The 13,048-nt window shown below is 31.9% G+C and overlaps 1 protein-coding gene across 1 annotated transcript in view; it reads left to right on the top strand.

The window, feature by feature from the left end:
* Window positions 1-13,048, top strand: part of LOC143229832 (mitogen-activated protein kinase kinase kinase 11-like) — a 75,432-nt gene that overhangs the window by 47,094 nt on the left and 15,290 nt on the right. The window contains exon 3 of the mRNA XM_076462653.1: window positions 12,250-12,398. Coding sequence (XP_076318768.1) covers window positions 12,250-12,398 — 149 coding nt within the window. The remainder of the gene's footprint in view (window positions 1-12,249; window positions 12,399-13,048) is intronic.

Here is a 13,048-nt window from a genome sequence, read left to right as displayed (position 1 = left end):
TTAGATTTACGTACGAGCGCATTTCTTCTGTGGTATTCTGACCTAAGATCCGAAACATACCAAACGAGTGCTCTAACGACTGCGCTAGAGGGTTAACCCTTTTTAACAACTCGGACTACCACATTTTTTCTTACTCGCAAATTAGGCCTAACCTAAAACTGTGAGTCGACCACCAGCTGGGCAAAAAATTTCTTTGCAACGCAAAGCCTACCTTCTGCTCCCCTCCCCACCACTCTGCTGAGAACTAAATGCAGGAACAAACTAGTTCTTAAACAACTGTGTTAGAGAACTTAACTGCTAGTAAGGTACTTTCTGTAAACTCAGCGCTTGTAAATATTAAAACTGATTATGTGAATACAATGTTATATGAATGTTTCAACGTGTCATGATACAAAATGATAAAGTGTGTAACCCTAGCACTTTCGTGTAGAGGATTAGCTACTAAAGAGTCCTTTTACAAGATGATGCTTGTAAGTGTACAGTTCAAGGAATCAACTTACCTCACACTGGTTCTTTGGTGTTAACCAGTCTTAGGCAGAGTTAGTCTTCAGTAGATTAATGGATACTTCCTCTTTGTTGAGTATCTATTCCCATTAACTTGCATGTTAATGGAATAATACACACTTTCTTGGGGATTCAGCTTAAGGTTCTTTTCTTATCTGATCTAGAATTTCCTTTAGCTCATCATAAGAATTACCAGAGTCTTTCCATGTACATTTTTATAATCCAAGTACAGTGTACCAGGGTAGTTCAGACAGGGCTCACTCCATGAATCATTGAAATGTAACAGGAACATAACAAAATTCAAACATAACATGACAAACTGCTACAAATCATTTCCTATAGTAAAGGCTATAATCACTCTACTTGCTTTGTTGATTTGCACTTGCCAGTATATGCTCTCAAGATCCAATGTTAAAACCATTTTGAAACAGATAGAATATTCAAAGTAGTGTCAAACCTTAGTGGTAAATATGCATCCTTTTTATAACTTTGCTCACCTTCCTGTAATTCATGCAGAACCTTGTGGATCCATCATTTGTCTTTTTAAAATAATGATTAGTGATGCTCATGGATGACTGATTCCCTCTCAATCCTTGTTCTTTGATGGCTTCTGTCTCTTTTGAAAGCTTCAGCCTGTTTTGTTAGTGGAAATGGTCTAGCTAAGTAAAATATTGGGGCTGTGAAGTTCATTAAAGAAGTTGTTGGATATTCCATGAGCATGTTATGTAGTTTCTGGTATTGATTGGCTGTAAAACATCCCTAGCTCTGGTCATAAAGCTTGTGTTAGGTGATAAGTTGGTCTTATGTAAGGATTTAGGATCAGACTTCTAGTAATCTAGAACATCTTTCTTCATAGGTGACTACTTCTAATGTTCTTTGATGTACAAGTACTATATGTATATCCTCACATTGTTTAGAGTTACATCAATTGAATTTTATGGTTTTGCTGACCATATCTTTATTCTCCAAATCCATGAGAGTTCTATCAACTGTTAATCCATCAGGCCCTGATTGTTCTCTTATGGCTCAGTTACTAGATGTAAATTTAGTTTTAACAAGTCCTGGTATAGTTATTTCTTGTCTGGGTGGTATTACAACTGCTTTTCTTGTTGTAAAGGAATGTTCAACTTCTGATGTGCTAATTGTCATGTTGTGCACAGGTATTTGCAGGTCATAGACTGTGAACCTATTTGAAACTAGTCTCATTTCAAATCCATGTCTGTATGAGGTCAGTTCTAAATAGGCACTATTCCTTGATTTCAGTTACCACAACATTACGAGACATAAAGAAATTTCCCATGGCAAGGGTAACTTGTAATTTTCCTGTTACTGGAACTTTGTGGTCACTTGCTGTTTGCATCATTTTTTCTTCTCTTTTCATCTATAAAGGGAATTTTTCACTTGTCAATACTAAATTGGTTGAGATTATTGTGTCTGTAAAATGTATGTCAACCAGTATACTGGAAGGCTTCCCATCAGTAAACCTGTAAACTTGTATATTGGTTTCTTTAAATAATAAAATTATTTTTTAATTTGAGGCATATGAGGTATTTTTAGCTGAAATTTGCCCCTTGAATCAAGCAACTTCATTTTTACTGATATTTGGTTAGACCTTTGTCATTCATTCTGTGTTGGTTATACATGAAAATTCTTCATCAGGGTATATTCATCTTGATGTTTTAACAGTTATTGATTCACCCTAATGTCTTCTATAATAGTCATGTTTCCATCCCTATACCGTTTCCCTTTTTTCTGGAATCTTTTGGGAAGTTATTATTTCATACAAATTTCTCTCTGCAGCTCCTGTCAGTACATTCTTTCAAGTTACATTGAAAACATCTTTTGTAAAATGGTTTATTTCATCAAGTATTTGTTGCTAGTTGTCTAATTTATCCTGTTGACAAAGAGAGTTGACGTTTCAATACTACTTGATTTTATGATTCTATAACTTCAAGGTGGTGTCATCAGCTGTGTATCTGAATGGAATGTACTTCCTTCACCAACTGTAGACCTACGTTGCTTCAGTTTAATTCTCATCCTCATATGTTATGACATCTATAAATTGATCACATACCAATTAGTCAATCATTACATGAGAAGCACCCAGATGAGAGAATTGGTCAAGGTTTTTCAGATCTTCAAATGTGGCTAAGTTACCCATCAAAGTTATAAATTACCGTGTTTGAAAACTTTTTGCTCTGAATGCTTCTCTCTGATCTGCTGTTTCAAATCTATTGGACAGTTGTTATGGCTCTCAGCTTGAAAGTTACTTAACATTGTTAAATATGGTCATTTTAATTGAGCAGCCAGAAAAGTTAAGTCTCTAGTTGTTTACTATTCTAGTGGTTCACTCTGAAATTGATCTCAAACTGAAGCTGGCATTTTCCTAAGATACCTTTTATATTATTGCCCATTGTTTCTCATTTGAGTGATGTGGTTTAGTTTTGGTTTGGTTTGTTTTGAATTTTGCACAAAACTATACGAGGGCTATCTGCGATAGCCGTCCCTAATTTAGCAGTGTAATGCTAGAGGGAAGGCAGGTAGTCATCACCACCCACTGCCAACTCTTGGGCTACTCTTTTTACCAACGAATAGTGGGATTGACCATCACATTATAATGCTCTTACTGCTGAAAGAGCATGTTTGGTGTAACGTGGATTTGAACTCGCGACCCTCGGATTACAAGTTGAGTGCCTTAACCACCTGGCCATGCTGGGCCCACGTGGTTCAAGTAGTCAGCAAAATTTTGTAACCGACTGGAGTACTCCAGAAGGGTCCTGCATTCACAAATGGCACAGCAATAGTAGTAACAGGGGTAAATCATAGATATTCTCTTATTCTATATTAATAACACTAATTTTCATTTCTAATTAATCAAATTTTTCGCCAAAATATTTACATACTCATAGATGTTTATCTGTACATCACTTTTATATTTGTACAATCATGCTGTTGTGATCTCTCTACGTGTCCAATTGTGTCATCAATGTTGTTTTCAATCAGATTTATTTTTGAGTTGTTTAAATATCTTGTCTTTTTAACTTTTATTTTTTTCTAATTTTCATTTTGTATACATTTTTTACTTGGTTTTATTTAAGTTTCTTGTCTCTTTCCTCTAATTTTTCTTTTTCCTTTTTCTTCTCTCTAATAATTTCAGTACGTCCAGTCAGGCTTGGATCTCACTTCTTGTCCAATTGATTATTATCTGATACAGTTCGGTTGAAATTCAAATTTATTCAAAACTTTGTTATTTTCACCAAAATGATCAACATATATCACCTGTAATGTCATTATTTTATTGGATGGGCACTTTCAAATTGAAGTCCAATCCACATAATTTAACCCTAGTTATTGTACTGTGAGTAACATTTTAAAAAGGAAAATAAAATAACTGATATAATTTTGATCGATGAAGTAACTATGTGCACTATCACCAGCATTAATCCAAATAATTCACTTAACTAATCTAATTATTATATTCTCATTCACTGAAAATTCAAAACAAAACTGATTCTCGTATTTATAATATGGTATTGTTTCTCCTCGAATATTCTAGATTTTTTTTATTAACTTTTACGAACTTACTTGATCTTTACGTCATGCTCCCTCTAGCGAACACCCGGATTAAAAATTAAAAATATTGCATAAACGTTTTAATTGTAGTTGTCACAAATACTGTCTTGGTGGATTGGTGCTAAACTGAAATACACATGCAAAGCGATATTAGTGATAACCTTAGAAAACATTAGTTATAGTAATTTATTGTAATTTAATTAATAATATTGTCAGCAAGTAATGTAAGTTTAAAAACTTCTATGTTTATAAAACATAGAACAGGTGTGGATATATAAAAACCAACTATATTTCAATCCTAAAACTGTTTCGTTTCTTACACCTTGGACAAGTAACAGGAAAACGATGCCCCACTTTTATACAGAAGAGTAAATTAAAGCTAAGTAAATGTGGAAACTTAGCATGTTTACTGCTCGTGCTGGTTGTGATGTAAACAAATTAATTATAAATAGACTACTATGTATGTTATGAAGGTCAGTGCACGTTAGAGCTATCTTGTAGACATTTGCAAAAGTTGTCTGTACAGACAGATAACAGAAGTATATCCTCAGTCTGAGGTTATCGTTTTCAGACCACACCCAGTTTCCCAGGACCAGATTTTTTTATTATTCAAGCAGACGTATCTTGATTTTTACTTCTTTTGATTTAAATCATGCCGTAAAAGTGATTTTTAAATGCCTTAAATAAAATCGATAATGATTACAATGTACTTGCTTAATCTGATTCGCACCTTGACAGTTGTTCATGAAAATTGATAACATATCACCTAGACCACTACTGTGTCTGTTGTAACTCAATCTGTCTGATGAACCCTGATATTGGGCGAGACCTTGTCGGCACTAGTACGACAGAAGCAGTGTGGTTGAACTAACCGAATATCCTTTTCTCGCACTCGCGGGTTCTTAAGTCGTTATCAGCCGGGTGTGGCTTAATAGGAGAAAAAAATCTGTGCCAGCTATGTGTTGCCCTGCATGAAAATGCAGTTCAATTGAGTCTTTATCTTGGCTTTTGCTCGATCTTAAATGTATTTGAAATTATCAAGACACATTCAGTTAAGAAGCAATGGACAAAAACGTAGAATGAAGCCTAGACAAAGTTTTTATAAATAGTTATCAGGCTCTTGGGCTTTCTACATGTTTAGTGTTTTATTTGATTTGTGTTATAGATGAAAGTACAATAAATTTAATGTTATCTAGTCGATTATATCATGCACAGTACACTCAGGTTTCGGAAGTCGGGATTGTAATATATAAACTTTTATAATAATGCATAATATAAACCTAATGCATTTTTTTATATATGGAAAATCTAACATGCTTTTAAAAGATAGGTGTATCTTTAGCAGTCGTTCATTTTACGGCTAACGTACTGGTTAATCGCGTAGGCCTAAGTCAAAGATTTAATCAAGCCTTAACTATTTTATAATTAAAAGTAAAACTGCAGTAACCTAAATCAAACGTATATAGGGTTATTATGTATTTTAAACATTATTAAATACCTAAATACCATAATTTACGAATGTTGTATATACTTTTGGTATGGTTGGTATAACGCGAATGAGAGTATTTTGGGTAATTTTTTACACGCTACACCTGTAATACAACAATTAAATAAATAATTTCCTATGAAAATTTACTCAGATTATTTTTCATGATAGTTTGATCATCTATATTCCTTTTACTAGGTTAATCTGTTCCAAATAACTTGAGCATAATTTATTTAATAGTGAGTTGCCATATTTTATTTGATTAACGCTGTGTCCAATTATTATTTCACATCCCACAGTTTATATTTTCTGTAATAATTCGTGGGTATGATCTGATTGTTAGCATGGAGGGCTTCATGTTGGAAGGCCGGAAATTCAGTATGTTGCTGAACACTGATAGTATTATACTGATATTCACTTTTATTCTATTAAACGTAAGCCAAATGGGCACAGCAATTCCCTCCCTCTGGTTACTAGTTGTAAACTAGGAATAACTTTGTGTGAATCTTTGGGTATCTGATCTGGCTGTTTGTGTTGTGTGTGCATAAAATGAGGCAGAAAATAATCAGTCTTTTATACCTTAAAGCTTTGATTCATCAGATTGTTTTTGAAAATTTTCACAAATAATAATATTACTAGTTAAGTTTTGTTTGATCTTAAACTTATGTGTAGAAGTCTTAGTGATAAAATATATTTTTATTGCTTTGTTTTTTAAATGAATTGTGCAGGTAAACCACATTTCTCTGTTGAATGTTTTATATGGTGCTGGAAATATTAAAACAGCTAACAGATATATGATGCAGGTGGCATTTGTTACATTTTAAGTAATAATATAGTACAAAAATTAGAAGTTGATGTCACAATATCTTTTACCCCATATTTTCTCTTTTGAAAGAACTGACAATTATTAAACTGGCTATTTAGTGTTACTACTGTGGTCACTAATTAAATAGAAATTCAGAAAATTATTGCTTTCCATATGTTATTGTAAAGTGGCAGTATATGAAGACAAAGAGCTTTCAATTAATGATGAAAATTTAATTTTATATAATGCATTCAATTTTAGAGATATGATTACAATCCAGTCAGTCTTTATTTGAATGTATGATAGCATTATGAGAAATGATATGCATTTGAAGTATGTTAGTAGTAACAGCTCTCACATATGCACTTGTAGTGTTGCATTGGTGCTCCCTAAATGCATCACTGATTGTAAGTTTAATTTATTTGAGATATAAATAAAATTTTTCCTCCTTGTAGTGAAATAACCAAAGTACATAGTCATTTTTAAGACACCATCATGTTTTTTACCTCTCTTCAATAACCAAAGTACATAGCCATTTTTAAGACACCATGTTTTTTACCTCTCTTCAATAATCAAAGTACATAGCCATTTTTAAGACACCATGTTTCTTACCTCTCTTCAATAATCAAAGTACATAGCCATTTTTAAGACACCATGTTTTTTACCTCTCTTCAATAACCAAAGTACATAGCCATTTTTAAGACACCATGTTTTTTACCTCTCTTCAATAACCAAGGTACATAGTTTTGATGAAGGGATGAAAACTGATACTTTAATTCTTAGTCAGCAAATTGAACAGATTTGAAATTTCTACTGGATGCAAAGATAATTGTGTTTTTCAGTGGGGAAAAATATATATATATCAGTTTATTAGTTAAGAGCAGATAATTCACTTATCTTTAGTAAGGGCCCAGCAATGCCAGGTGGGTTGAGGCATTTGACTCGTAATCTGAGGGTTGTGAGTTTGAATACCCATCACACCAAACATGCTCACCCTTTCAGCTCTGGGGGCATTATAATGTGACAGTCAACTCCACTATTCATTGGTAAAAGAGTAGCCCAAGACTTGGCAGTGGGTGGTGATGACTATCTGCCTTCCATCTAGTCTTACACTATTAAATTAGGGACAGATAGCCCTCAAATAGCTTTGCACAAAATAAAATAAAAACAATCTTAGTAAACATCAATTATCTAAAAAAAACTTAGTAAAGTAAAAGTGTATAGATAAAGTAAATGTCCTGCATGACCAAAACTAGAGAGAAAATTGTTGTATTTATTACATTTTCAGAGAAGGTTTATTTCTCCCACCATAACTTCTCTTTGTGGCCTATAAAAAAAAAAACAACAGTTAAATATGTTATATTAAAATGATTTTTAAGCCTCACCATGTTGTTACACTTTCATTACATCTAGTTCTGATCTACCTGATTGACTGTGCACCTTGATAATAATCCTGCAGTATAGTTTCCATGACAAAAAACTGTCTTAAGACTGTTGTGTTCACAGTACACCTCTTCTTTTTGCTGATGTTTCATAATCGTCAAGCTTAAGAGAACAGCAGTTTCCCTTTGCCTATTATTTAATTCACACAAACATTGTGGAGTGACCAGCAGATTGATCACTGTGTTGTACGGAATAGCATGAATGCTCTTTCCATTCTTTAGCTGCTGGAGGTGTGCAGTGTTGTATGATATATGCATGTGGAGTGCCAGATTTTGAAACAGAGGTAGTTATTTTAGTATGTTGTGTACTGTATCTTGGGACATGTGGACATTTGTGTGCTTGTAGATTCTGCACTTTGCTTATCATAGCTGTAGTATGACTTATTGCAGGTCTCTTTTCATAAGGTCCTGGTTCCCTAAGTTTATTCATATTTCTGCATTTTCCAGTTCTGTTAAATACAAAGGATATGTCTTTCCTGAAAATTCTTATTCTTAAATCTGAATTTTTTATGATTTGAGTATATAAATGCTTTTACACCTAAAAGGACTGTTAATACCTCTAAAACATAATCAGTTGTTGGTGTCATAATATTGCCACACATGGCATAAGTGAGGTTGTGATAAATGTTGTTTCACTTAAATTATATATCACCTGCAGTTGTCACAAGATTGCTGATTTGCTTATTCAAAACAGTTACTATTACATACTAGACTCTAAAGTTGCAACATATTTTGTTAATAATGTAATTTACATTGTTGTATACAGCCTATATTTAAAGTTGTGTTTTTATTCAAATAAGAATTTCCTTTGTTAATAGTTGTAAATGATGCAATAAATTCACATTAACTGCACATGTTCATTTTTTCTCACACATATTAATTTTTCCATTGCAGATTGAACATTAGAGATTTGTAAAATTAGAATTTCAAATATTTTTTTTTCTTTTCTTCTTCAAGCCATTACCTCAAAAGCCTTTCATTCATTTTTAGAACTTGTCAGTTGGGCTGTACAGTCAGAGACACAAGATTCTCTGAAATGTTATTTATGTATATAAGATGAATATGGAAAATAAAATGTATCAAAATTATTATTACAAATTTTAGGCTTAATTAGTTTGTAATGCTTTGTCAGGTTCCAGTTTTTAAAGTGTTTTTCAAACTATTTTTTGATGTTAAATTATAATCAAGTTACTAAAGAGTTTGCTCATGAAACAAACTTGATATTAACTGCAAATAATTGAGCAGTCTTTTCTAGGTATAATTTGTTTCACATAAAGAATCAGTATATTATGAAAATAAGCTATTTGTTCTGGAATCTTTGTTTGGTAATGCATAAAAAAGTGACTTGCAAACTGGCTGTAACATGATCACAACAATTTTCTTTGTCTTGTCAGCTAATATTACTCTAGTCTAGGTTATGTAAAGAAAGGTAATATACAAGTAAGTCTATACAGGAATGATTTCACCTGACGAAGCTAGCTTTCACAGCATCACTATGCAGTTTGAGCAACACGTGTCAATATAATATTTCATTGACCTTTCAGTTTAGGTTGTAGCCCTAAAGAATGATTTTTCAAGCAGTGTATTTATCTTAGGGTGTTAGTGTGACTATTTGTGTCTATAATTAAACAACCTATTTTTTAACCTGTTTAACACTATTAATACTTGTAAGCATGCCATCCAAGCCTAAATCATGTAATAGTGTTTGTAACATATTTACTGATAACTTCATACAATTTAAGAACCTTATGAAGTCATTCTGTTGCTGGTTGTAACTGTAGTATGTGTGAACTGTTCTTTAGTATCATTTAAAGAGATCCCTTGATTAAACTTTATTTTATTATAGGTGCTCATTATTTCTTATTCATACGACAATTGCATTTCTGTGTGAAATATATACGTACATATATATTGGAGGGGGATTGCAAAGGATTACGACCCCCACCCCACCTTCAACACATTGCAACAAAAGTAATGCTACCTCTTTGGTTTTCTTATATATTTGGCTAGTTTTACTTGGTCATCTTACATGACTGCTGTGTAGTTTTTATTTTAGTTTGTTAAACCATCTTACTAGTGACTTCATTAAGATTATGAAGTAAAATTGATTATAGGCATGTTAGGTAATGGAAACATTAAATGGAAATGACATGTAGTTGTTTTGTACAGTTATCAACAATGCACAATACACCTACATGATGTTATTTGCACAATACACCTACATGATGTTATTTGCACAATACACCTACATGATGTTATTTGCACAATACACCTACATGTTATTTGCACAATACACCTACATGATGTTATTTGCACAATACACCTACATGTAACTTTCATACACTGATATGTAAGTTTTGCACAACTGTCATGTATTTCATAACTTCATTTGTCATCAACTAAATTGCAAAAATACCTTATTAGAGAAGTTCTTGAGTGAAAGCAAGTTGATTTCAGGGAAACTGTTTCTGCTTCGCTGATCTCATGTAGAATTTGTTTATTCATGTATTTGATTTGTTATACAGGAATTCATTCAAAAATGTCAAATGCTCTGATGACAAACTTACTTGTGTTTTCCTCACTAATTTTGCAATTTACTAGAAAAACAGAATTCACCGAGTTTTTAATAATGCTAAGAACTTAGATGTGGCTAATATTGATATCTAAACTTATCAAAAAATAAAATTTTAACACCATTACAGCAAAAGTTTTTATAATAACTTCCAAGTGACTGTGAAATTGGAGTATGAGAAGGAAGAAAATATAAAGAGTTAAAGAAATGTGGTAATTATAATGAATATTTTAATTACATTAATCATTATGTGAACATAACGAAAGCAGCATTTAAAAAGACTTCCCTCATATAAGCACAGACACACACAGAGGTTTATTATCCTTAGGATTTTTGTTATTGTTATTTTTACCATGTGTATATGGAGTTGTGTTGAAAAAAATAATTTTTGGTTTTCATTTGGAAACAAAATTTTGTTTACTACAAACTTTAAAATATTGTAATGGAAATGTCATGTTTGATGGACAAAGTAAACATCTTCTAAGAGCAAGTCGCAGTTTGTTGAAAAAGATCCTAAAAAATATTCAGCCGCACCGTGTTTGGAAGATACAGTTGTGATACTCTTTGCCATGTTTGTATTGTGACTACTTTTAGCTTGTTTGTTCTTTCTTGTAAAATTATATGTTTATTTAATTATTCACTTGTAGTTTTACTGCTGAATGTCATTCACGTGCACAAGCTTATGTAGTATTTTGTCTTTATTTTCATAAAGTGTAGACTAACACTTAATTGTAAAAGGTGCTATTGTTAGCAAAATAGTTACTTAGCCAAAATGTTTGTTTTTAAAGTGACAAGATAAGTTTCATTATTACATGTAAAAGTTACATAGAAAGTATTAGTGCAGTTCATACTATTTTTGCATACCTCTAAATGACATGCATTTAAATTTTATTAGTCCATACATACACACATTAGCTAAGTGTTTCTTTAAAATATATTGGGTATGACTGAACTTTTGTTTTTCATATCATAATTACAAAAGTTGCTTTGCATCGTTTCTTTAATATGTGAATTTATGGCTATTGTAAATCTCTAATCCAGTTTAACTTTTTGAGGTATAATTGGGATAATGGTCAGTAGAAAATATTTAGTATTGACTTCTGATCGGTACAAGCCATCCATACAGAGTGAAACTAAAAATTGAGTTGGTAATGAACATAGGTATTTGGATATAATTTTCCTGGCTGATATTTATAAAGATTAAAGTGCATTGTTTGGGTACCGTCACTGTTAGTAGTTTTTTTTATGGTAATGTTGGCAAAAAGATCGTCCAAGTGATGGTTCTGTGCATCTAATCATTACAAGTTATCTGATTTATTTATAATATTAAGCTGTATTTGTAGCCAACTTGTTATAATGGACTGTCTTCTGTCATGTTGACTATTATACATTATTTTAGTTCTAGCATGAATAGTTATTTTAAGTTTGAACAAAGGCTTTTAATGTACATTTATAATTTTATGTGCTATGATCATGCCAGAAATTCTGCAAAATAAGTACGGAATTATATATTATAACTCTAAAATGTTCATTGTGCCTTGTAATTAGTTTTGTAACTAACAGCACATTTTATAATTACAAAGTAAAACCACTTAAATCTCTTGTGTTTATTAAAACCAGAATAATCTGTTATATATTAACTGAATTAAACACATTAATATACATTAATAAGCAAATTTACTATATATGTAACTTAAAGCAAGTAAAATTTATTCCTAACTTATTTCTCGGAGAAAGATAATGTACAAGAAGTATAGCAAATGTGAATAACTGTTGTTGGTATCAACCATATAATGCTGACAGCATTGTACCAATTGAATGTTGAATTTTATTATGGTTTATTAATTAGACGTTCTCATGATTACAGCTATGGTGTGCTTCTGTGGGAACTGTTAACAGGGGAAACACCTTACAAGGGTTTTGACACGTTTGCTGTTGCCTATGGTGTTGGTGTTCAAAAACTTACATTACCAATTCCTTCTACCTGTCCCTTTCCTTTTTCAAGAATATTAAAAGGTAAGAGCAGATGTGCTCAAGTGAAAATTGAGTACTTGTTCATTTTCTAATGTCTTCAGCTAATTGCATATTATTTTATGTAGATGTTTTTGTGTTGCAAAAGACTCCACATGAAAATTATTTACAAAGGAAATTATATGCCACAATTATGTGCTTGTCATGCCACCTGGTGGCAAAATTATCTGTTATACCTTACTATTGTTTTAAATAAAAATTCAAATATAATTATTGCTGTAATAACAAAAGCATTAATATATTTAATTTGTAGAGATTTTAACATTACAATTTTGTTTTGACACTACCCAAAACTTTTAGGTGTTTTTTTGTTGACCTAATATAAATACTTGTTACAGTAAACCTATTTTCCAGTGATAGTTTAAATGAGTGATGAATATGCTGGAATGAGCAGCAACTGCCTGTTGTAGAAAAAAAACAAACACCACAAGTATAGAGGATGAAGTTTTGAAAATATTCTATCTTTTGCCATCAGAGCCTTAAAGCAGAAGGCTTTGGAAAATGATGTTCTCTACACTTGTTTTTACAACAAGCAGTTACTACTCATCCGGTGTACTTGTTATGAATACACTGTCTAAATAATCTACCAGAGAATACTTTGAATACCATTTTATTTGTTAACTATATAAATTATT

Source organism: Tachypleus tridentatus, chromosome 1 (genome assembly GCF_004210375.1).
Source record: "Tachypleus tridentatus isolate NWPU-2018 chromosome 1, ASM421037v1, whole genome shotgun sequence".
NCBI classification, from domain to species: domain Eukaryota; kingdom Metazoa; phylum Arthropoda; class Merostomata; order Xiphosura; family Limulidae; genus Tachypleus; species Tachypleus tridentatus.
The sequence above is the reverse complement of the archived record's forward strand: the minus strand, read 5'-3'. Positions and strand labels throughout refer to the sequence as shown.